Here is a 25456-nt window from a genome sequence, read left to right as displayed (position 1 = left end):
AAAACAGCCATTTCTCATTTTTGCAAAAATAATGATCCTTTATGCCCAGTGGAAAACCATGAAAACTCTTTTTTTTCCCCAAGGGGTGAATTTTCCAAAGATTTCACTGTGATATGCTACCACACATTTATTAACAGAAGTGAAGACACCTTTCTCTATATAAAGTTCACAAATAATCACAAAAAGAACATAAGCTATGACTCCTAAGGGAAAACTGATATAGTAGCTGTCTTGAAAAATAATAGATTAGGATCATTGTATAACCAATTGATTATTTTTTTTTAAAGAAAACAAAGACCCTGAGTTTTGCTGTTCATAATACACCATGCTTAATTTTTACTCCCCTCCCTTATAACACATTGTGATACCTACCACATAGCATTACTATTCACTGAAAAAAAACACACTAAAGTGGGACCAGAACTTGGAAGACTGACATAACTATTCTGAGGTAAACATGGCTTCTGCCAGAAATACAACACATTAGCAAAGTGATTACTAGAAGTTTACATTCTGATTTTCCTGGATAAACAAAATTATTCAATTCCCAGAACTGCAAACATTTAAATGATTCCCCTACTGAAAGTCAATGTTTACATTTCCTAAAATACTAGAGCACATTAGCTTCCTGCATGCAATTTTCTCACCCTGAGATCTAGATAGCATACAAGAATATACCATCAACTTCTTAATACTGCTTGTAAAAGAAGAGTCTTATACTGCTAGAAGATTTATCAGAATTGCTTTAGTTATGTATTTTTGCTTTCTTTGACAGACTCACATTCATTAGCTGCTTCTTCCTGCTTTTTTATTTCCATTATTCCCATTTAACTGTGAAATATCTCACTAGATAAGTGCTTTTTTAAGTGACTAAAGTTAGCACTTACCTGCTGGATACCGTATGTCCAGCCTTGCCTTATACGGTCCCTTGCCCACACATTATGAGCATTCTCTGCTAGTTTATCCACCATAGCTTCTTGAGAGGGGGTCAGTTTGATAAAACTCAGATCCATGGGAGCAGGCTTATATCCACTCAACAACTGGTAGCTGTCAAAAAAACACAGAACCTGCAGTTAGTTTTCAGTAAGAAAAAATTAATAGAACTGCAAAGGAAAGCGGTGATATGTATGCAATATATGTATATAAATACTCTGTCTTTGAATATAAAGAATAATAATGCACTGACATTTGATTTTGTTTCAAGCTAATTGCATCTTGATGGGATGGAGTAGCTGGTAATGAAAGCTACCCATAAGTGGTCTGATCTAAAAATGTTTTTAAAGTATTTTAGTACTTTCACATATTTAAAGTAGTAGATTAAGGTATTGCTTATCTAAATACTTATATGAAAACTATTATTGTTACCTCTGAGCACTTTGCAATATTTATTAAATCTACTTACTTCCTACTGAAGCAAGAAAACATATTCTTCCTATTACATATAGGGATGTGAGAGACAGAGCATGTCACATGGCTTACTCAGGATCACCTATGAAGTTCATCTAATAGAAGTTTGTCTTTATAATACTTCACACCTTAACTACCCTTCAAATCATAAGACTAAATGTTTAAAATTTAAGCATGACTTGAGAACACAAAGACAGCTTCCTCACTATTTTTAGCAATCCTACGAATGAAGTGTTTGCTTTTGTGAAGTTGTTCCCATCAAGTTAATTATAGTCACCTCCCACTTTACTTATGACCAAACCTTCTACAATAAAGGACATAATGCATATGGTGGTGGATGCAGCCCATCAGTACTGACTAAATTTACAACAAAAACCTACGACACTTTGCGGTACCACCATGGTGGTAGATGTTCACAGAATCACAGAATGGTCAGGGTTGGAAGGGACCTCTGGAGATCATCTAGTCCAACCCCCCTGCCCGAGCAGGGTCACCTACAACAGGTTGCACAGGATGGCGTCCAGGCGGGTTTTGAATGTCGCCAGAGTGGGAGACTCCACCCCCTCTCTGGGCAGCCTGTTCCAGTGCTCTGCCACCCTCAAAGTAAAGAAGTTCCTCCTCATGTTTAGATGGAACTTCCTATGTCCAAGTTCGTGCCTGTTACCTCTTGTCCTGAAGACGTTGCCTGCCTTACCTCAGCTGACGAGGGAATGTGCAGGGGAAGGGGAGCAGGAAGAGCAAAGCCGGGGGCAGACAGACAGAGGCTGTACTGGGTGTCCGTGCCCAGGTGCCAGCGAGGCCCCTCAGTGAGTGACCAGGGTTGCCCTGAACCAGGCACAGCAGGTCCCAGCCGGCTCCAACCCACCCACCGCAGGGCAGGGCTGAGCCCTACAGCCATGCTGGTGGTGCCTCTGGGAAAACATTTTTAAGAAAGAAGGGAAAAACACTGCACAGGCAGAGAGGATTGAGGAAAAAAGTGTGAAAATGTGAAAAACAGCCTTGCAGAACTCAAGGCCAGCAAGGGAAGAGAGGAGGAGGCCCTCCAGGTGCCAGAGCTGGAGCTTGCAGCCCCAGGAGAGACCAGGTTGGAGCTGGGGGACGTGCCCTGAATACCCCCGAGTATTTCCCCTCAAGCACACTGACAAAACAGAGTGCTCTTTTGTGTTTTCCACAGGGTCTGCAGAAAATAAACAACAACATTCTCTCTCTGAAATTATACATGCTGGGGTGTTTAAAGAATGGCTAGTTTGAATAATTGTCTAATTATTTTCTAAACAACTCTGCCATTTTCTTGTATTTTTTTTTTTGGACTGACAGGGAGAAATCCAGAAAAAGAAACAGTGTTTATCCCCATTCATATTCTAAAATATTAAAATACTTTACAAATTTAAATTAATTCTCTTGTGATAACTATTCTGAAACCCATTTAAACAAATAATTGGTTGAAAACAGCAATTGAAAACAAGCAAGTATTTAAAGGGGATTATCATCTACAAACATGAGGTTGGACCGTCCTTCAAAATTACCACATTAAAAAAAAAAAGTTTAAGTCTGAAAACACCAATTCAAGAATGTCAATCCAAAATCAACCATTCATACAGTTACCAATCGGCAAATTTCTATGACAGAACTAAGCAAGCAGCGGGCGGTTGTGCTGCCACCTCCCACGTGCTAACTCACCACTGCCCTCACCACTGCCTCTCCTCGTATAGCTGTGAAGTCACTTCATTGAGATGAGTAAAAACAGTCAGTAATGGAAATAGTGAATAATATAGAATTAACACATTTGTCAGGCTGGCAATTACTGTGTTCTTTCCTGTCACACTCCCCTGCACAAGTGTTATGTTGTGCATTTAAAAGCTACAATAGCCACAGCTATTTCGATACAAGAGCAGGGTCAAAGAACCAGGGGTCGCAAAGGATGCTCTTGATTTTGTCACAGAGGATGTGTATACTTTATTTCAGGATGCAAATGAATACTCAGCAAGGATAAGTATCAATGGATACTCAGGAAAATAACAAAAGCACACAGTGCGCACAAATTCATGTTGGAGAACAGTCTTTAGCTGCATACCAATGTTGCTAGTTGAAATGGGTAGCTAAAATCCCAGCTCTTGCCCAGTCATCTGCTCATCAGTACCTTACTGGTCTTATCTTGCTCAGTATTTCTGCTGGCCTTATATTAACAAATTTTTTTAAGATGTAGGTAAAGCAATGTGGAATAATTGTCAAGCTGAAAATTTAACTGCTTTAACAGCACATTATCACTACCATATTGATCTGCCACTGATTTATAACAACCATGCTAGAACTTTTATTTGTCACCACCTCAAGTTAAAGAAAGAGTGGTAGATACGTTTTCAAGTGATCTTAGTCCACACTCTGCTTTCTTGATTAAAAATCTTCAGCAGTCTACGTGAGTTGTTTTACAAGAGAAAATCAAATAAAGCAGAAAAAAAAAAATTCAAAAAGCTTTTTTCTTTTCAGTCTGACAATTCTCTTTGCCTTTCCCATTTCATTTAGACTTTTTTTTAACCTATATAAACACTTAATATTTAGAATTTATTAAAATAAAGACTTTGAATAATTCAGGGAGGTATTTTACAATAAAAAGTTATTGAAAGATGCTTTATTAAAAAACCTAAAGTAAAGTTATACCAGGAAAAAGCTTCCTAATAGGAAGAGAATTTCCATCAGCAGAAGTTATGTTTTCAGTACACTTGCAGCTAGTAGTTCAAACTGGTCCAAAAAAGCTCTTTTGTGAAGTGATGCTGTATTAGAAGAGGGAAATTTCTGGCACAACTGCCGTTAAAAAATATGCTTTTCCCAAATTATAACCAGTGTGGCTGTGATGCCAAAATTCTGTAGGACTGACACAAATAAACTCGTTCTTAGTATTTTATAATCTTCATTGTTACAACAGGATGGCAGAAAAGCAAAAGCTTAAGAAGACAGACAAAAATATACAGAGTAAGGCTGAAAAATTTCTTAGAAAGCAGAGCAGATGAGCTAATTACATTCAAGTGATACCCGTTGCTTTTGTTTTTCATAATAGCATAAAGCTTTTTTGTCAAGCAAATATGAGAACCTACTGAATTATCACGGGAAAACTGAAAAAGCGTTGGGATAATGTGTTTGTATCATCTACAGGAACAGAAATAACTAGCAAACACAGGAAATGACATCTCTTCTCCCATCAAAAATTTAGCTTTTCACACACTAACTCTTGTAACGTTTTGTTACAGTTAAGTGTAATTTAACTGTGAAAGAGCAACCCTTCTTCTCTCCAGGACTACATCCACAAAAAAACGTAATCTAGTCTTATAGCTGCACAACTGTATTTAGATCACTAAATACTTGCTCCATTTTGCTCAACAAACTTCTGATGCTATTGAGAATGTTACCACAATTATTTTTTCTACCCACTGTACATATGTACTATCACTTACCATTGCTCTTAGTCATAACCAAGGAAACTAAACTATTAATTTAAATTCAGGAATACCAACGCTTAGAAGTTCTCTCACACTGAAACTGTGACCTTTACCTTTCTAGTTTTATACGTGTTATAATCCTCCTTGAGCCCATTGAATTTTACACCAGTCTAGACAAACTTATAAACCATGGGCTCAAATGTATGTTGGTCCACAGGGCTGTCATATACTTCTCACAAACTACAGTTCCATTACTTTCAACTGTGTTAAAGCTGCCAAATCCTTTGTTTCCAAACTGGGGGGCACACTGGTGCTAAGCAAGAAGCCAGGACATTTTGGCTGGGCCATGAGAGCTGTTTTCAGAGCTGCGGAGGCCACTATACCATACCAGCCCGAGTCAGGTCCTACCAATGCTGTTGCCATTCAATCACTCAGAAAAAAGTCAGGTTGCTATAGCAGTCCCCTCCACTTCAAGTCACTAAATGGCCATTCTAGGACTTTCAAAATGGGTTGCCATTAAATATTTGGAGCACAGCAAAATATATTGACAAGTTTGCTGTAAAAAATCTTTATCAAGTTTCTACAGTACGCTCCAGATATAAAAGAACTATGCAACAATGAATGCCAGACATGTCAATGAATCATGGAAAACCTAAACTTTGTCTACACATCAGATTGTAAACATCTAAAAGAAAAGGTGTGGATGAAGGTGTGAGTAAATCTCACAAAATTCATATGCATACATGCATACCAAAGTACCAATAAAACTAGCAAGATAAATATCAAATTGTTAAAATACAGTTCACTTAACTCACACTGCCTAACCAAAAATGCATTTGAATTTCAACTTACTTCTTTGGAAGTTTCATTTTTTTCACTTTTTCTTCAGCATGTTCATCAGCAATTCCAACATGGCAGCCTAATGCCAGCAGGGTTCTAGGACACAGAAATCAGAGACAAATTACTGCCAATGTTTCTATATTCAGAGTTGTACTGCTGGGTATATAAATGGCCTTGTACAACACATGAGACCTATGGGAATGACAACAATACAATCTGGAAAGATCAACACCAGCCTTTTTATATAAGCTTTCTGATAGTGTTAAGAAAATGCCACCAGATGTTCTTAAAAATTTCAGTAAAAATATGAGTGGACTACTTCAAAATAGAACTATCATACAGTCTATTTCATCTATATGAGGCATCAGTTGAAAGATTCCTTGCCCTTGAAATATGTATTTCCGCTTTATATAATTATTCTTACTGCTTATATACTTATTCATACTGCTTTATATCATAATCTATTTATGTTATTTCTTCAAAACTGATGAAAGCAAAAAAGGCAGGAAACATCACTTGTTATCCTTAGAACGTGTCTTCTTTACAAAGAGAGGCTGTAATTCAGAGATTTTAATTGGATCTGGATTTTGTTAGGACATGCTACTGAAAAGAGGACTGTCAGCAGAACGCATGATAAGCAATAGGCCAAAACTGCCATCTTAATGCTCAGTATGGATGTGCACATTAATCCACTTCAGAGAAAAGGATTCACGCTAGGCACTGTACGTCATGTACCACAGGGCTTCTACCACAGAGCCACTGACCCAGGCAGCCAGAATTGGCCTGACTCTGCAAGATGCAGCTCTTTTCAGAAAACAGACATGCTCTACATAACCTTACAACACGGTCGATGGTACTAATCGGGTTTCTGATTACTTCAGACCTCTTCCTGTCCTTACAGTCACACTATCCAGCAGTATAAATCTTAAATCTCATTCATCTCCAGGATTTGATCTGCAGCATTTCAACTATTTGTTCCTGCACTTACTGGGTTATCAAATCTTTAGCCTAGGTGCATTACTAAAATATTGACATTGAAATGAAAAGAAATCTTGGACCAAAGTCAGAGACCACACTGGAGTTGGATCAGCATTTTCTCAAAATCTGAGGGTGACACCCGTATCTTTGACTGAAACTGATTACACAGAAGAAATCACAAGTGTAAAACTCAGACTCCATTGTGGTTTTCCCAAAGCGGAAGAAAGCTGGAAAACAAGGTTTTTATTTGCTCTTGTCTCTAGTTAAAACAATATTTTCTAGTCTTGCTTTAACTATATTTACTGCTCTTGGACCTACTGGCAGAAAAGAAGAGCATAAATATTGCTCTAGCAGTATTTCTCTTGGTAGATGAATCATATGTTTCAAGGAGGCTCTTACAGCATATTTTTAGTGCTACCTACATGAAGTAAATCCTACTGTTATGGTCTGTGAACCCTGATTTAAAATTGGACAGTAAAATCAGATATAAGGAAATCAACATGCAGAGGCTGCCTCCTGCAAAACACTATCTGCTAAGAATACTTAATGCAGCTAAATTTCAATTGGCATAAATTGTACCCGATTCCTACACAGCTATCACCAGCATAAGAGAACATATCTAACAGTGGAAAGAAGTACAGAGGAGCTAACGCCTGGTAACCCTAATTTTCTTGTAATGCAAGACGTTTGAACCTTATATTATCTCCACCCAGACACAGCACATTCAAATCAGAGAGCCAGAGCAGGATAAAAAGGCATACCATACGGGTAGAACCTGAAAGATGCCTAAAGTACTTCAAAGCTAAACAAGAAAAACAGAAGTGCCTGAATGCAACCCTCGCCACAATATTGATACATGCAATTATCACACACAACTGAGTAAATAGGTAGAAACAGGAAAGTCAGTCACAAAATAGTAAGCATGAAGAAAAAGTACAAGATCAAACTACAAAATCTATATACGAATGTGCAGAACCAGTATGAGCAAGCATATTTTAATCCCATGACATTTTCAGAGGTAACTCATTCCTGAGTCTTGACATTTCATATACTATATCATTTTTATAGTTCATAAAAGTATTCAGTCATACTGAAAAATATACAGACATCCCAATATATTGAAAAGAAATGTTGTGTCAGATAACGTGACCCAGAACTTCTGTGTTTTCTGCCTCTCTCATCTAGTAGAGCTGGCAGCAAAACTGGCAACAAACCAACAAAAAAAACCCAACACTTCAAGTAAGAGTTATTCTTGGTGACTTGCAACTATTTCAAGTATGCAGTATGCAAATCGTAAAGAATATAGCACGTAGCTGACTAGAGGAAGTTTTAAAAGAACATTTTCTTTCCCTCTTTCTCATTTTCCTCCACTGAGGTTGACTGCTAGGAGACTAGAAACAGCTAGTAAAGAATCAAAGTATCTTACAAGTCAAGTCATCACAGTATGGATCATCTCAACTAGATTAGTGCACTAATTTTTCCACCTTTGCAAGCTTGCAGAAACAAACTGAGCAAGACGCTCATATTCTAGTCCCTGAACAACAGACATCTACGTGATAAATACAAGGTGATACTGCAAAATTAGAACTGTACACTTCAGAAAACAAGGACTAATACAAGAATGAAATGAAGGCTGAGCTCAGTAAGCATACAAATTTTGAAATCCATAGAAGGTCTCAATGTTTTAGGTTTTGAATACTATCCATTTAATGAAAAGGCTGTCTTCTAGAGCAAGCAATAAAATTACCAAAATAAAAGTAATCCATAACTGATATGTTTATAAAGCCAAATTATTTTTTGCTTTGTCAGGGTTAGATTTAGAAAAGTATTGGGTCCTGAACCATGTAAGGACTACTAAAATTCATTTAATATTTAGTGAAACATTAGGAGTGTGCATTTAATTCTGAGTCTGATTTTTAATGTTGCCTGAGGCATATTGACGCAGCTGCTGAGGGAGCCAACTAGGGAAGGTGCCCTGCTGGACTTGCTGTTTGTAAACAGGGAAGGTCTTGTGGGGGATGTGACAGTTGGAGGCTGTCTTGGGAACAGTGATCATGAAATGATAGAGTTTTTGATCCTGGGAGAAGCAAGGAGGGGGGCCAGCAGAACTGCTACCTTGGACTTCTGGAGGGCAGACTTTCGGCTTTTCAGGAGTCTGGTTGACAGAGTCCCCTGGGAGGCAGTCCTCCAGGGCAAAGGAGCCAAGGAAGACTGGATGTTTTTCAAGAAGGAAGTCTTAGAGGCACAGGAGCAGGCTGTCCCCGTGTGCGAAAAGACAAGCTGTCGGGGAAAAAGACCGACCTGGCTGAACAGGGAGCTAGGGTTGCAACTTAGGGAGAAAAAGAGGATTTATGGCCTTTGGAAGGAAGGGCAGGCCAGTCAAGAGGACTACAAGGAGGTAGTGAGGCTATGAGGGAAAAAATCAGGAGGGCCAAAGCCCAGCTAGAGCTAAACCTGGCTTCTGTTGTCAAGGACAACAAAAAAAGTTTCTATAAATATATTAGCAATAAAAAGAGGACTGAGGATAATCTCTGTCTTCTAGTAGATAGGGCCGGTAACATAGTGACCAAGGATGAGACAAAGGCTGAGGTACTTAATGCCGTCTTTGCCTCAGTCTTCAGCAGTAGGACCAGTTGTTCCCTGAGTACCCAGAACCCTGAGATAGAAGACTGGGATAGGGAGCAGAATGAAGCCCCTGTAATCCAAAGGGAAATGGTGAGGGACCTGCTTCAGCACCTGGAGATACACAAATCTATGGGACTGGATGGGATCCACCCGAGGGTACTGAAGGAGCTGGTGGAAGTGCTAACCAGGCCACTTTGCATCATTTATGAGCAGTCCTGGCTAACCAGGGAGGTCCCAGCTGACTGGAGGTTGGCAAGTGTGATCCCCATCCACAAGAAGGGCCGGAAGGAGGACCCAGAGAACCACAGGCCGATCAGTCTGACCTCAGTGCCTGGGAAGGTCATGGAACAGATCATCCTCAGTGCCATTACACGGAACATGCACGAGAACAGGGTGATCAGGCCCAGTCAGCATGGGTTTATGAAAGGTAGGTCATGCCTGACCAAACTAATCTCCTTCTATGATAAGGTGACCCACTTGGTGGATGAGGGAAAAGCTGTGGATGTTATCTACCTGGATTTTTGCAAGGCTTTTGACACCGTTTCCCGCAGCATGCTCCTGGAGAAACTGGCTGCTCATGGCCTGGACAGGTATACTCTTCGTTGTGTAAAAAAAAACGGCTGGATGGCCATGGTGGTAAATGGAGTTAAATCCAGTTGGTGTCCGGTCACAAGTGGTGTCCCCCAGGGCTCGGTGCTGGGGCCAGTTCTCCTTAATATCTTTATCAATGATCTGGATGAGGGGATCGAATGCACCCTCAGTAAGTTTGCAGATGACATTAAGTTAGGCAGGAGTGTTGATCAGCTTGAGGGGAGGATGGCTCTGCAGAAGGATCTGGATAGGCTGGACCGATGGGCCGAGGCCAATGGTATGAGGGTCAACAAGGCCAAGTGCCGGGTCCTGCACTTGGGTCACAACAACCCCATGCAGCACTACAGGCTTGGGGAAGAGTGGCTGGAAAGCTGCCTGGCAGAAAAAGACCTGGGGGTGTTGGTGGACAGTCAGCTGAATATGAGCTGGCAGTGTGCCCAGGTGGCCAGTGTTATCAGTGGTTGTCCAGCTGTACGCGGCACTGTTGAGGCCCCATCTTGAGTACTGTCTTCAGTTTTGGGCCCCTCACTACAAGAAGGATATTGAGGTGTTGGAGCGTGTGCAGAGAAGGGCTACAAAGCTGGTGAGGAGTCTGGAGGACAAGCCTTATGAGGAACGACTGAGGGAGCTGGGGTTGTTTAGCCCGGAAAAGAGGAGGCTGAGGGGAGACATTATCACCCTCTACAACTACCTGAAAGTAGGTTGTAGAGAGGTGGGGGCTGACCTCTTCTCCCTGGTGAAAAGTGATAGGACGAGAGGAAATGGATTTAAGTTATGTCAGGGGAGATTTAGATTGCATATTAGGAAACATTTTTTCACTAAAAGGGTTATTAGACATTGGAATAGGCTGCCCAGGGAGGTGGTGGGTTCACCATCCCTGGAGGTGTTTAAAAAAAGGGTAGATGTGGTGCTAAGGGACATGGTTTAGAGGTCATTTTGTCAGGGTAGGTTGATGGTTGGACTTGATGATCTTAAAGGTCCCTTCCAACCTTAACGATTCTATGATTCTGTACTATATAGAGTATTCTAGCAAAAGATCCAACTGTAGAGAAAGTTAATGAGATCATCTTTTGTAGTTTTATAAAATGGAAAGGAAGAAGCTATTCTGGATTCTTAGCACATTGTTGTGTTGAAAGGGGTCTCAACAGGTTTTCTTGAAATTCTAATATCTAGCTGAAGACAAGTATGAACTTATTTTTCTTGCCTGCAATGGTGTTCCATTTATCTCTGAATGCTTTATCTCTAAATAATGCCAAAATATCCCTCCAGAAACTGTTTTACATTCAGGGTCATAACTATGTTTTTCATTGAGTAATTTACTTACTGTGGGAATGGTGGATCAGTAAATAATGCAGAGAAGCTGACCAGAGAAGGACACTATGAGAAACTCTAGGAGGAGTGTTCTACCTAGCTTTCTACTATGAGGACATAAAGTCCTCATGAGTGTAAATGCTGTATTGCATTATCAGTTTATATGGCAGATTTTTTAATAATACAGTACAAATATTGCCAGAAAAGCACTACTGCATGCAGATACTCATCCTTTGTGAACGACTTGAACAGGAAAAAGCAACTACATTGTAACAAGAAAAAAAAAAAAAGAATATATTTCAATAAACTGCAAATAGGAGTGACTAGAGAACCATATATACCACTGGGCATTTATCAGTTTGAGAAATATTTTTACACGCTAGCTGTATACAATGCCACATATGGAAGAAATTACTTACACTAATAGATTTTCAGTGCATTTGCAGCGAATTAAGAACTCGCACCTGCTCGATTGACAACGCTGAAATGTGGAATTTTATCTTTGTGAGCCAGATAACTAGGTTACTTGAACAAACCCATTAACACTGAAATTTTTTAGCATTCCAACTGGAGAGCTTCTATGACATTCACACATCTAACCACCCATTCAGAAAAGGAGGGAATGCCTACTACTGTTTTGTGGCAACATGCACCGATGACAGAGAAATAGCAGCAAGGGATCCTGAAGGAAATCTCATTGCTAGTCATGTCCAAAAAATATCTATTGATTTTCAAAGCACACTTTATGAATAAAGAAAATTAAAGGCAATAAAAGTTAATTCAAGCAAAGAGTTTTTTTTTCAAAGCTTGGACCTATTTCTTTCCTCCAACAAGATTAAAACTGCCTGAGTTATTAGTTCATAATCAGCATTGCCACAATAATTCTAAAATTCCATGGATATTAAAAAGACAACTATCAAAGCCATTTTCAATGCCACAAACATCATCCATTAAGGTATATCACCCCCCTATTTTCATATCATTACCCTCACCTACACATCAAATTGTAATTCACATGTCAAATTACAATTCTGGAAAATGCAACTCCTTAGGAAACTCACTATAAGCTTCAAAAGTTTTAGCAACTTACTTCAGTGTTTCAAGTGACATTTGCAAGTTATAATTTCTTTCCTGCTCCGGCAATTTTGAGAACTCCACTAAGCATGGGTGTTGTCTTTTATTGTCATCTCTAACCTGGAAAGACAGTAAAGAAATAATCTTAATGTGTCGTAAAAACTAGAAGAAATTTAAAAACAGTCCAAACCACAATTCTGTCAGAATTACTCAAACTGAACACCACTTCAAAACAGAAAGCATTCTGTATTCTCAGAGCATGATCATTCTGTTCAAGTAAGGCAGAATTTGCATTTGCAAATAAACTTCAGATTTGCAGATCTCAAGTGGAATAAATGCTAATTTGTACTTTTCAATATGCATATGTTCACAACAATTACGCAAAGTTCAACAATAGTGCAATCTATGTTGTGTTTTGACACACAGCCATAAAATAACAACTCATCTTCAGCATCATGTTTGAAAAATTATGCATCCAGGTTGTATGAATACGTTTATATGAATAGTACTGAGTCCTTACCCTACAAAAGTAACGATATAAAGGATAAATCTTGCCTAACTTAATTCAGAAAATGCTTGTTTCTTAATTATGTCCAATAGGATACATGCAGAACGCAACTGTTCAGCAGTCACAAATGACTGGAACATTATTTTACTTTTACTGTAGTGACAGCAAAGTCATGAAGAATATAAATTACAAAATCCTACATTTTATAAACTTAAAAATCATGAAAAATATTTTTAACCTGCACTCCTTCTATATAGTTTTAGTCATAAATAGGAAGGGCAACTTGAGAGGCTGGGATAACTGAACATTCTACTGCTCTCAGCTTTGCATCTTTATCATGCTAGAGCTCTGTCAACAAAACCTACAAAGATTATGTCTTGCCAGAGGGCTTGGTAAAAAACATAAGTTTGCAAATATTAGCTAAAAGATCCCAATGAAAGTGTTAACTTTTGCTCAGCTGAGACTACATCTTTACCTGTATATTGAAACACATTTGTGTCCATCTTTCATGGACCGTAAGCTCTTTTAAGTTGCAAGGTGAAAGTTATAGAAAAACAACATTATCAACAACTTTTGACCAATCAGATAATTTTGCTGGAAAATGAAATGTTAACAGTTGAAGTTAAGAAATCTAATTGTTGATCTTTACTCATTTGGTGAATACAGGATGGCTTTTAAATTGTTTTAGCCGAAAAAGACCAAGCCAGGAATTCTCAGTGAACTGGTACCATTGAATTGTGTATAATCTGTTCTCAACAACTTGATCTGTTGTTCATATACAGAATCAGATTTGATGTCATTAAAGGGTAAGAAAGCCAGTAGTATATAAACTGTCATGAAATTCCTGACTTTCAGAAAAATAAGGTATCACACTTAAACTAATTGCTTGCCCTGCATATTGCATCAAATAAAAGAGCTTTTCTTTGGCTATTTTAACGTAAATGTCTTAAAATGAAAAAGCTATAGCATCATGGCAATAAATCCATATGTAGTATCTAAGATTACACTTAAATAAAATCATAATATTGGGACATAAACATAGTGTGCTCGAGCAGGGGAAGGAAAAACAGTCATCTGCAAACCATAACCTATTCATACAGTTTCTCTAATTTCAAGTTCTGAGTGTTAATTATATATAAGTACTCTGAGAGTGAATATGAACATGGATCACCGATAGCTGAAATTTATTTTTTATCATCTTCTATTTTTGTCAGTTCTGTGTTTTTCTATAACAATAACTAAACTGTACACTACTACTCAATCTAGTTTATTTAATGTCGTGAAAAAAATCTCTCTCTACATTTCTGAATAACATATTTTTGCATTTTAATCTAAGTATATAATAATTATCAAATTGAACAGCAGACATTTGTTTATGTTTTGGACTGAAAAATATTTACAATTTCCAGGGAAAAATTTATCTTCATTTGATGGGTTTAATGTTCTTTGGACAGGCAATACAAGCAATTCAACTGTCAAGCTACTTGATCAAAATCATTAGCAGCTAAAATGAGAAACACCTTTTAGCAGACACTGAAAATGTTTATTTGCAAAATTAAACCTATGGTAAAACCTACGGTAATCTGCATTAATAAAGATACAGCATAGTCTCCAATGAGAAAGACTACTTAAGATCTGTGTACAGCTGATTTTAATCTTGACATCAGGTGTTCTCCTCAGAATTCCAATGTTAATTGAATTTCCCCTAGTGACACTCTTTTCACTCTACAGCTTCAATGTATAATACTCCTATCATATATTCAACGTATTTTGTAGGTTGCCTTCCAACCCCCACCTTTTTTTTTCCTGAGCATAGTATAAGAGTCTACTGCCTTGCAAATACATTATATAAGCGGCAGAACTCATGAAACCTATCAATTCTTTTTTTTTGTGGCTAGTTTTAAATGTAGAGTGAAGTTTTAGAGAAACAAAGACACGCACATGCATCTGACGATTTCAAGTTGGACACCTAAATACCACTCATATTCAGACTGATGATGAAGCCAGTTAACAAAAGTCCTTAATTTTGCTACATTAGTTTCTTGTTTTACTTTGCTTCATGTATAAAATGCAGTGGTAATATCACATCCAGATCTGATGAAACAGGTACGTAGACAGGAGTATAAAATACAATCTACAGCAGATTCTTTGAATAGCCTGGAGAGACATTTGACTCTACCAATTCTGGTTTTTAGCCTTTAAACTTTTTGACTTGGTTTCGGCACCACTTTTTCCAGAAAAGGTAGCTACTATATATAATTAATCTTGCTGTGAACTAAAGAGACCAAATCCGACCAAGATTAGAGCACTTTTATGCGTGTGTCTAAACCAGCTAATTTCTGTTTCGTGCCTTCCCTCAGTACTCAGTAATTGCAGTGCATCAATTCAGATAACTAGAACTGGCAACTGTAGCTTAAACTGATGAAATCATCTGTGAGAAACCAACATGAAAAAGGAGTCAATCTCCAGAAGGTGATCAGCATACACTTTTCCACATTCCCAAAGTGAGCACATCCAACCATAGAACACTACGACTAGAGAGAGAAAGCTGAACAACTTAAAAGATTTAGCACCTGTTTTCATTCTGAATATAACTACCGCATTTATTGCTGCTTAACTTAATACTTACTAGATATCGTTTAAATTAAAAGAGTGTTTAACTGTACAATTAGATTCTCAATTGTAAGTAATGGTACACTAAAAATTCCTGCAGATTGCTTCACAGCTGGTATGATTATACAACAATTAAAATGTTTTGACACATTAATTTAACTGGTGTTTTGTGTTTGATTTGGTGGGGAAAGCAACAACAGAAAAAAAGTCTAGAGGTCTTCTCTGTTGTCATGGCTTAAGAAATCTTTTTAAGTACTGCCGTATGCTACAACAAATACAATACCTAGTATACCAGTATACCTAGTTACATTAAATCTGTAATCTGACCTCCTCAGAATACCAAAATCTTTTTATTAACAAAAATAGAATACATGCATGTTCATATACATGCGTACATGTTTTTACATTTACATCTAGTATCTACTATATGTTTCTATACACTCTTCACAGCAATAGTTCTTCATAAACAACACCATTTGGGATACAAATAACTAGCTTGTATATTTTTTTATGATTGATTTTAAAAAATATCTAATCAAAAAAATAGACTGCATTTTGTTTCAAAGCCAGAAGCCACGTAGGGAAAAAAGTAGGAAAGAGATAAGAAAATAGCTATGTGGAGCACCCAATACAAACATGAGCCTGAAGAAGTAGAAAAGCAGATTTAATGGCATTTCCTATAAGCAATATTATTTTTCATGAAAAATAAGTTTGGGACTTCTGAAAGAGTTATGTCAGGCAGTAGATGTGAAGAGAACCAAGAATAACTGTTTTTATTGGCTACTCCACCAGACAACTAAACTTCTTGCCCGAGGAAAAAACAGAAGATGAAAACCCAGTAAGTGCTTGCTGTGCTGGCAGTTAGACCAGATGAAAATTTCAGCACCAAACAGGTTTAATACCAGATTTTTAGTGGAAAGAGTTTAAAACGTTACTAATTTTGGAAGGATGGAAAAAAATGCAGTCCCATTAGCACATTGAAACCTATGTGCTGAACAATACTACATAATTAACAGAAAATTAAATTGGAAGGTACGTACTGGTCCATACTGCCAGCCAAGTTCAATCTTATTCATAACCCAAAGTTCATGGATGTTCTCTGCTAATTTTTCTCTAATCCTTTCCAGGTGGGGAGGCAAAACAATCTAAAGAGAGAAGAAAGAAAGAGGCTGTTACAAACAAGTTGCTTTAGAGTTTCACCCAAACTTTAGTAACAGACAAACTTTGTACAAAGCAGATCTCTCAACTAAACCTAAATTATCATTCGGTTCTTACTGACTAAAGAGAGCAAGAGTTCTTCAGGCAATAGAAATACTTTAACCTATGCACTTACAAGTTCCAGAGTTTGACCAACGAGAGAAAACAGTTTTAAATCCAACACCTCCAAATGGCATGGAATACATTCCTGGCAGCTGGGTAGAAACTACTCAAACCGATGCTATCTCTCAGCTTAAAAAAATGCTAAAAATCTCAACAACTAAGGCAAGATTGTAAAAAACACTTCAGACAAATCTAAACATTTGAGAGTTGAAATCCATAAAAAAATTAAAAACTAGTGATTAGATGACGATGACAAGTGACAAGTATAATCAGGACAGCACATCACTCTACCTCCAAAATTTGAGATCAAGTCTGCTTTACCTCAAAAACCAGAGACCTCCAATAAACAGTGCTGTGAATCATGACAATGTTACCTTAATTGTTGATGCTAAAGAACAATAACTAGATGATACATGTGGAATGCTGAATTTAGTGCATAATGGTAACAAACTAGCAGGTTTGTTCTTTTTTATGTGTGGGTTTTTTCAGGAACAAGTTCCTAAATATGGTAAAATCTGAGCACATATTGTACAAAAAATAGTATAATCTCAAACTCTGGTCAAGTGTATAATAAACTCTTGTCTGTGATCAGAGATGGAGCTCTTTGGTATTAAAGAATTACGGCTCTTTGCAACTATGCAAAAAAAACCCAAACAAACCAACCAAAAAAACCTATAACTTCAGTCCATGCCATTTACTGTCCACAGTGAGTCAAATACCACTCTCAGTAACCTGCAAGTCCAGTAAAGAATGAGAGCTGAAGCTGGTCCAAAAGTCTTATCATAAGGCAAAGTCTCCAGTACTTTTACTTAAACAGCAATAAAAATGTCTATTAACTGAAAAAAGTTCAAATATTCTTTTTTTTGCCTACTCTAATATTAGGGTAAAACATTCTTTATCATAGTGGTTGCGAACTGAAATGTATGAAACTTCTCGTGAGCACTAGACTTTATGCACCATTTTTCTGTTTCTCACAATGGAACATACCAAGCAAATCCCAAGAAAAGACAAGTCTGAGACAAGCTGTAAATTCAATCAAATGTGAAGTAACATAGGCCTATAACATGTGTGTTAAAAGTGAAAATGCAATCTTTCAGTTTCCATACCTGGCTAGTATCTACAGGAACGGGAGTGAAAGCTGCTTGTGACAGAGAGACGGTGGGACCCAGCAGGTCTCTTGTGTAGCTACGATCCTGCTTGTACTCTCGGCTATGCTCCACTTTCAGCTTCTCTTTCGGTAGGACAGCTTCAAAGCAAGGGGCATATCCAGGTGGAGGAAGGAACTTGAATTCTCCATGGCGACCTCCAAGCAAGAAACGTACCCTGTAAAAATGGAAGTTACTTTAGATAACTGAGACACCTCTGGTGTCAAACCTAATCAGTTTGTAATCCTAACACCTATTGAATGTTATTTTTTTAAAAAGGAAAAAAAATAAAATTCAATGTTGTAGCTTATTTACATTGTTTACAGTTCAACTTTCTCTAACTAGTGGTGGAGTTTCTAAAGTAGGAGGTGCAAAAAAAATGGGCAAAATTAAAAAATCCTTTCTTTTAGTTGATGTCCACTTCCATATAGGTATTCTAAATCACGAGACCAAACGAGAAGACAGAGAGAGAGAGAAAAATCAGTTTACTTAGCACACCTATGAAGTAAGCAGCAGCATTTTCAGTTTCAAATGGCAGAGATTATAAAACAGAGTAATCAGTCAACCACCTCTGAATTCTCTCCATTGAGGAGTTCTCCATTCTCTTTCATTTGAGAAATGAGCCTGAAAACCATGGAATACAGTTCTTTCTTTTCTCTTGCAGAACACTAAATCTTTAGGACACAATAAAAAAACACCTGTATTTTCTCCCCTAAAACACCTACTTGTCATGTTATTAGAAACCTAGGGGAAAGCATTCTTTTATTCATTACAAAATGGTGATATTCTCATGTTTTTTGTTACTGAAAAACTCCATGAATGAGGTGATAATGAAGTAGCAACGACATAATACTGAAAAATCTTCCCAGAACATTGGCATCCAGAAGGAATCAAAAAAACACCGAAAAACTAGCCTTACAACAGAATAATTTTTCCTCTTTTCTATTCACTGAGTATCTTACAAGATTTTTGTCACTCAAAAAAATATCAGCACACGAATGATTTCTGTCAAAAACTTCACATGACTGAGATAAAGCATGCACTTTACTTTTTTGCATTTCATAGCATGCCTGTCTAAAGTTTACCACATTGTATCTCCTGTATTATCCAATGCAAAGTCTAAGTAAGTGCATTTTGCATCTGGAATGAGAGGCTGGTATGCCCACTGTGTGATAGCTCTTAGCTTCCACAGTCTTTGAATGATCCCTCACAGAGCATTGCTCTGTCTCCAACAGAAATTAACTTTCACCATTCACCTTTGCCAGTCCCACTAAAGTTGGTTACCTTGCTGAAACATCACACAATCTTTTTTAATAGTCTCAAACTATTCAATAAATGGAAGCAGAAGTCTGGAACCTCAAGTGTGACTTGAAACTTTGTAGAAAACCAGGATACAGATTGACTGAATTCATATTAACTCATCCTGCTGACAAGAAAATGTAAACATTTCTTAAGGTAAGTGAAGATAATGCATCTTCAAATAATAGTTACTACCTCATAACAACTGAGTTAGGGCAAATATATTTTTAACATCACAGACTGATGTTTTTCTTCCCATATAGTTAAATCCTGTCCTGGAATAAATGTGTAGAAATGCGTCAGCTAAGAAATGATAAAGAAGCTGTTTCTAAGGTCTGTCTGCAAACCACCTGAATACACTGGTGTGCTGAAAAACAACAGATGCACTATCTCTTCAGGACTCCTTTGTAGCTCTCAGTATCCAAGAACTGGAACTGTGCCAAAGAACCAGATGTCAGAAAGGTAAATGAGAGCAAAGAGCCATGGAAATATTCAGCATATTCACATATACAGAAAAAAAAAACCCCAAACAGACTGGGAAAAAACCCCCAAACTACACAGGATGCTAACTTTATTCCTGCAGAGAAGCTCACAACTGGGAAGAAGAGGCCATCTATGTTGAAATTCTCAAACATTCCTTGAACTGGCTGACCATTTATCCGGAAAGAGATGCTGGGGGCACTCAGGTCCAAACAGCAGCTAATAACATCATCAGTTCTTAAGAGATGTTGGTTGGGAGAATTTACTGTTCGTGCTACACAACCTACGGAAGTAAAGGAGACACATTTAGCAAAACTTGGGAAATCGTACAGGTTTTCACAGCAGCCTAAAAAAAAAGAAAGAAAACATAGTAATAGAGCACAAACACGTTAATACACAAATACTTAACCTATAACAAGTTTAAGACTTGATTTTAAGCTTGGAATATAGTGAAGAGAAGCATACAATCGTACCTACAAAGCTATTTTAATCATAAGTAATACAATTAAATGACATTTGATGTAAGTGAAAATAATTACTGATACCCATATAAACAGTCAAAAACCAAGAAAACAAAATTTTATTCCTCACAGTAGTAAAATGCCAATTGAAAAACAATTGTTAGTATCTAATATCAAACCTAGTACACTTTACCAAACAATGTGTCATTATTCAAGATAAGGACAAGTATCATACTTTAAATTATTTAGGAAAAATAAGGTACTTCCTCTTAAGGTCCACATCACAGCACCCTTGCAAACTATAAGATGGCACTACTTAGTTTCAACTGCAAACCAGCATTTTTCTGGCATATACAACGACAGCAGCAATTTTGAGTCATATATATTCAGTAATAAAAATATTTTTCTTTAGTAAGATTTGTATGAATTCTCAAGGATCATTCTCTCCTGCATCATATTACATTTACAGAAGCCCACCTGCTTTCCAAGACAAATATCCTACAAAATACAGAAATAGGAACTGTCTGTTCCTGAAATTTACTACCATCTACAACAGAAAATTTATGGAAAAGCATTAAAGTTCTATGAAAATTTCTCTAGATATGTTTTCCAAAAATAGCATATGCAATGCCTGCAAGAGATAAACCATAATGCATATTAAGGACAGAACACTAATTTTTTAACTATGCTGTCCCACTTCTTTAAACATGAATGACTTAACTAGAAGAACTGTATTTCCAAGAAGATGATGAAGATGGCATATGTTTTTAACAGCAGAAAAAATAATAAATGAAAAATCTCATTAATTCTTCTGCAGATAAATTTTCATACGCACACCACCACCCCCCCGCCAAGGAAAAAAAAACAAACCAACCAACACTTCCAATACTCTGTGTAGCGAAAAGGACCTCCTGATACTGCCACATAATCTGCAGACTGTAGCACAGATGCTTTTGTGTAATCTGCCCCTTTTGACAGGGCAGTCAATAGTATACTTAGTTTTCAGATGCTCTTGCTGCTTCCCTACACCCTTTCAAGGCAGGATGTCCTTTGCTCAGCTATGTGAGAATAGTCTGTTCCCACAGCAAAGACAGGAGAATGACATGGAGCAATGCTAAGGGCCCCTCACAAATCAAGAAATCTATAGGAAACAGTGCTAAGACACAGAATAGGAGTCACAATGTAAGTAGTGTCTTGCAAGGAAACTACCTTCTACCAGCTCTAACATCCCAAAACTCAGAGCACAGTAAAGAATAGCAGAGAAAAACATCACAACAGCTGAGAGTTAGTTTCAAATAAATCGCAAAAAGGGACAACTCTTTAAAAGCAGAGATAACTAAACTTCGAAAGAGCTATCAATGAAGAGTGGATACCTCATCTCCTAAAGGCATACTACTGGAGACTAGACGCCTCGTTAGATGTTAAAATTTAGCAAAATATAGGTTATTGGGATCAATGCAGGGCTGACTGTTAACAGAAATATGTAGTGGTCTGATGAAGTGGTCTGACACAGTCAGACCAAATGATCAAAGTGCCTTTTCTGGCCTTAGGCTTTTAACCTCTATGAGTTCCACTTCTCCATAGTAGAGAAGTAATTGCCAGACCTACACCCTTTCAAGGCAGGATGTCCTTTGCTCAGCTATGTGAGAATAGTCTGTTCCCACAGCAAAGACAGGAGAATGACATGGAGCAATGCTAAGGGCCCCTCACAAATCAAGAAATCTATAGGAAACAGTGCTAAGACACAGAATAGGAGTCACAATGTAAGTAGTGTCTTGCAAGGAAACTACCTTCTACCAGCTCTAACATCCCAAAACTCAGAGCACAGTAAAGAATAGCAGAGAAAAACATCACAACAGCTGAGAGTTAGTTTCAAATAAATCGCAAAAAGGGACAACTCTTTAAAAGCAGAGATAACTAAACTTCGAAAGAGCTATCAATGAAGAGTGGATACCTCATCTCCTAAAGGCATACTACTGGAGACTAGACGCCTCGTTAGATGTTAAAATTTAGCAAAATATAGGTTATTGGGATCAATGCAGGGCTGACTGTTAACAGAAATATGTAGTGGTCTGATGAAGTGGTCTGACACAGTCAGACCAAATGATCAAAGTGCCTTTTCTGGCCTTAGGCTTTTAACCTCTATGAGTTCCACTTCTCCATAGTAGAGAAGTAATTGCCAGACTGAAGAAATAAATGTAAATTAAATGTGTTCCTGGGTAAAGGCTTGGTCCAGAACAGAAACCCAGGGGTAGAAATTATTGCTGCTATTCATTAATGCAGTAAATGTTTCATGCTCAGATTATTTTAAAAACATTATTGCAGAATCTTACCAAGACGCAGCCTGGGACTGTGGAAGAAGAAAGGCCATGATTTTCAACATTCAACTATGTAAAGCCCTTCCAAGCTTGAGAGGTATGTGTTACCCGAGAACATCAATGGAGACAGAAATCTTTTCAAATCTACCAGCCACATCCACAACACAGATTAATATACAAAAATTGCACATACAAAGGTGGTCTGACAGCCCAGTCTGACTGGGCTGGATTATTGATTCGAGAACCAGAAACAATTGTTCACTTTTGTCACATTTTTGATTAAAAAATATCCAGTGGGTAGAAAAATCATTTTGATTTTCAGTAATCTTTTGCTTCCTCCCTAAAAGGGACCCTAACTACAAAAGTTATTTCAGTTGGCTTATTATTTTCTGGTTCCTCTGTAATAATACTTTATCTGACAAACTCAGTTACGACACAGCTTTAATGACACCATTAATTATGCATCATTGTTCCAAAGTAATTCTCACTACACATGAGAGGCAAAGTGGCAGCTACTCTCCTATGATGCCACTTCAGTCGATATGTTACTATTTAATCATACAATCCATTGCTATTTTGATTGGAAAGTCTTTTGAAATGTAAAACTGTATTCTTTTCCAAGCATCAAGCCACAGTGCCTCAAAACTTCAAAGACCTGGAATGATACATACAGCTGACTCACTCAAATGTCTCTCTTGTCTGCTAAGGAACTTTAGAGAACTTGCTTATATCTTCATAGTGGCAAGAACTGCCAATCCAATGAGCCTAAACAGTTTCCAGTCAGTTCTACAGTTCATCACTGCCCAATAATCCCTCAAAATCAAAGGAAAAAAAATTTCTTCAACAAGGTGAAACCACAGTAGAAACTTTTTTCAAGAAGTTTCGGACTGTCCATGCATAGGACTACCCATTCTAAATATCTGGAAATCTTTTCACAAAAGTTAAATTATGTGAAAAAGACTAAGAAAAAGAAAACATACTCGCTTTCTTATTATTCTGATTTTCCTGAGCTAACCCAGTTTGAAGAGAGAATAAGATATTTGCAGAATCATCAGTAAATACAAATTAGGCACTGAGTTCAGCATCCCTTAACACTAGAATTGCATAGAGAAATTGCTATTAACAAATATATCCAAGCTGGGCCAATAACATTTTAAAGATACATACCTGACAAACACACCATATGCAAGCTAGGAATATAATTCTGCAAGTCTTGAAATAAATAGTCTTAATGTATGTAAATAAAACATCACAACAGAAAAATATCTGGTTTTAAAATGTATGGCAAAAAGGATACTTAAAAATGTTCTTCACCTCTTAAGTATTGCTAAACTTCTAAACTACAGATCCATATTAAGAAGCTGTTCAAAGAAAGAAAAAAAAAAAAAAGGAAAAAAAGAAGAGTCTCCTGTGAATTAAATCTCTCAGGCCGTTCTTACACTATCACACAGGAATTACAAATCCAGACAACTGTTTGTCAGACTTCATTTTTATTTTTTTTTTTCACTTTTAAATTTTTAAATAAAATCTGTATAGTTAATATGAAAAAAGCCAAAAATAATTCCCAGGGTGAAACATAAATTATTATTCTATCTGCATTACTCTGTATAAAATATTTGTTTCAATATGCAATGTCAAGTTAAAACATATTCTGATGTAGGGTACTGTTTCTGTATATTCCTAGTGTAAACTGAAACATCCGATACACTTTGCTGCTGTTGAACAGAAATTCATTGGAATTGCAAGCAATGTTCTAGTATTCTAAAAAAACAAACACACACAAAAGAAGAAGAATACCTGACCACAGATGCAGACCATCAAAGCCATAGGAATACAAGTCATCACCAACACCATTTCCTCCCCATTCTGCTCCTCCTCCTGGATATGGTGAGTAGCCCTCTGTTGAAGCCCAGCCCACTCGTAGATGAGTTGATTCTGCGGTCACAAAGGGCTCGAGATGGTCCACCATAAGTTCATAGTACCATTTTCTGTATTGGGCAGAGCCTTCACTAATTCCCAAGAAGATGTTGGGTCGCATGCTTAAACAGAAAGAATAAAAGTGCTTATGAAAAACTTATCTCAAGAACATGAACTACTGCAGACTTTGCATCAAACTCAAATTTCATGCTTGTTTTGTGTAATAAAAACAACAGAAGCAAATTCCATTTATTTATTTATTCTGGTGAAAAACGTACATTTAAAGTAAAAAAGTGTTTGTTTCAGTAACTGAAACACTATCCTCACTCACATACCAATAATAATACTGTATGTATTTAAACATTTTGAACATTTAATAGATGTACAATCCTACAAACAAAAATAGCAGCTATTCACCAGTTACCAACAGAAATGCAGAAAGTACATAGGGCAGGTTTAATTTTACATAGCAAACTGCATTCTATAACACTGACTATCCATTCAAGAGAATAACATTTACAAAGATACAAAAGTAAATTATTAATCTATTCCAAAATTCTCTTGTACCTCTTCCTTCCTTGTTCCAAGTTCTGTATACCTCAGTAATTTGCAGTGGTTGTACCTATCCTTTGACGTTCCTACTGCTGATGATTTTTAAAATACTTCACAAGCATACTTGAAAGGCAAAATTATTTCTGTGCTTATTCAATATCTAGTTAGATAGCAATAGGCAGTCATACATCTAAGCGTCACAAGGGGAAAAAAAGGAAAGAAAACTATGCTTTTCTAATATGATTTTGGGGATAATACTGAATCTAGAATCTCCTCAAAAAAAAAAAATCTGTCTCCAGACAATCACTACTGTGTCAGTTTTGGATTGAGAAAGCCATCCAATCTTGAATTAAAGCTATAGAGTATAGAGGTATCCAAAATCAACGCTAGGTACATTTCCTCAATGGTTGGTTACCCGTATTGCGAGAAATCTTTTAGACTTCTAGGCCGAATGTATCTAGTTTTCACATCCCTCCACTAGATTGGGTTATAACTTCTATAAATAGTTTCTTTCTACTTACAAGCTGCCTAATTAACATAGATGCAGCTCTAAGCCAGCCCCAGCACACAGTATGCCTACTGG

General features: G+C 37.3%; 1 protein-coding gene across 1 annotated transcript in view; it reads right to left on the bottom strand.

Moving 5' to 3' along the window:
• The window catches only part of RYR2 (ryanodine receptor 2 (cardiac)), a 471929-nt gene that overhangs the window by 184165 nt on the left and 262308 nt on the right, over nucleotides 1-25456 (bottom strand). Inside the window, exons 20-26 of the mRNA XM_009893652.1 lie at nucleotides 24202-24443; nucleotides 19716-19908; nucleotides 17808-18024; nucleotides 16422-16526; nucleotides 12277-12380; nucleotides 5694-5777; nucleotides 888-1047 (exon numbers count right to left, since the gene is read on the bottom strand). Coding sequence (XP_009891954.1) covers nucleotides 888-1047; nucleotides 5694-5777; nucleotides 12277-12380; nucleotides 16422-16526; nucleotides 17808-18024; nucleotides 19716-19908; nucleotides 24202-24443 — 1105 coding nt within the window. The remainder of the gene's footprint in view (nucleotides 1-887; nucleotides 1048-5693; nucleotides 5778-12276; nucleotides 12381-16421; nucleotides 16527-17807; nucleotides 18025-19715; nucleotides 19909-24201; nucleotides 24444-25456) is intronic.

The sequence above is a fragment of the Charadrius vociferus genome, unplaced genomic scaffold (assembly GCF_000708025.1).
Source record: "Charadrius vociferus isolate BGI_N301 unplaced genomic scaffold, ASM70802v2 scaffold309, whole genome shotgun sequence".
NCBI classification, from domain to species: Eukaryota; Metazoa; Chordata; class Aves; order Charadriiformes; family Charadriidae; genus Charadrius; species Charadrius vociferus.
This window is presented reverse-complemented; position numbering and strand designations above follow the sequence as displayed.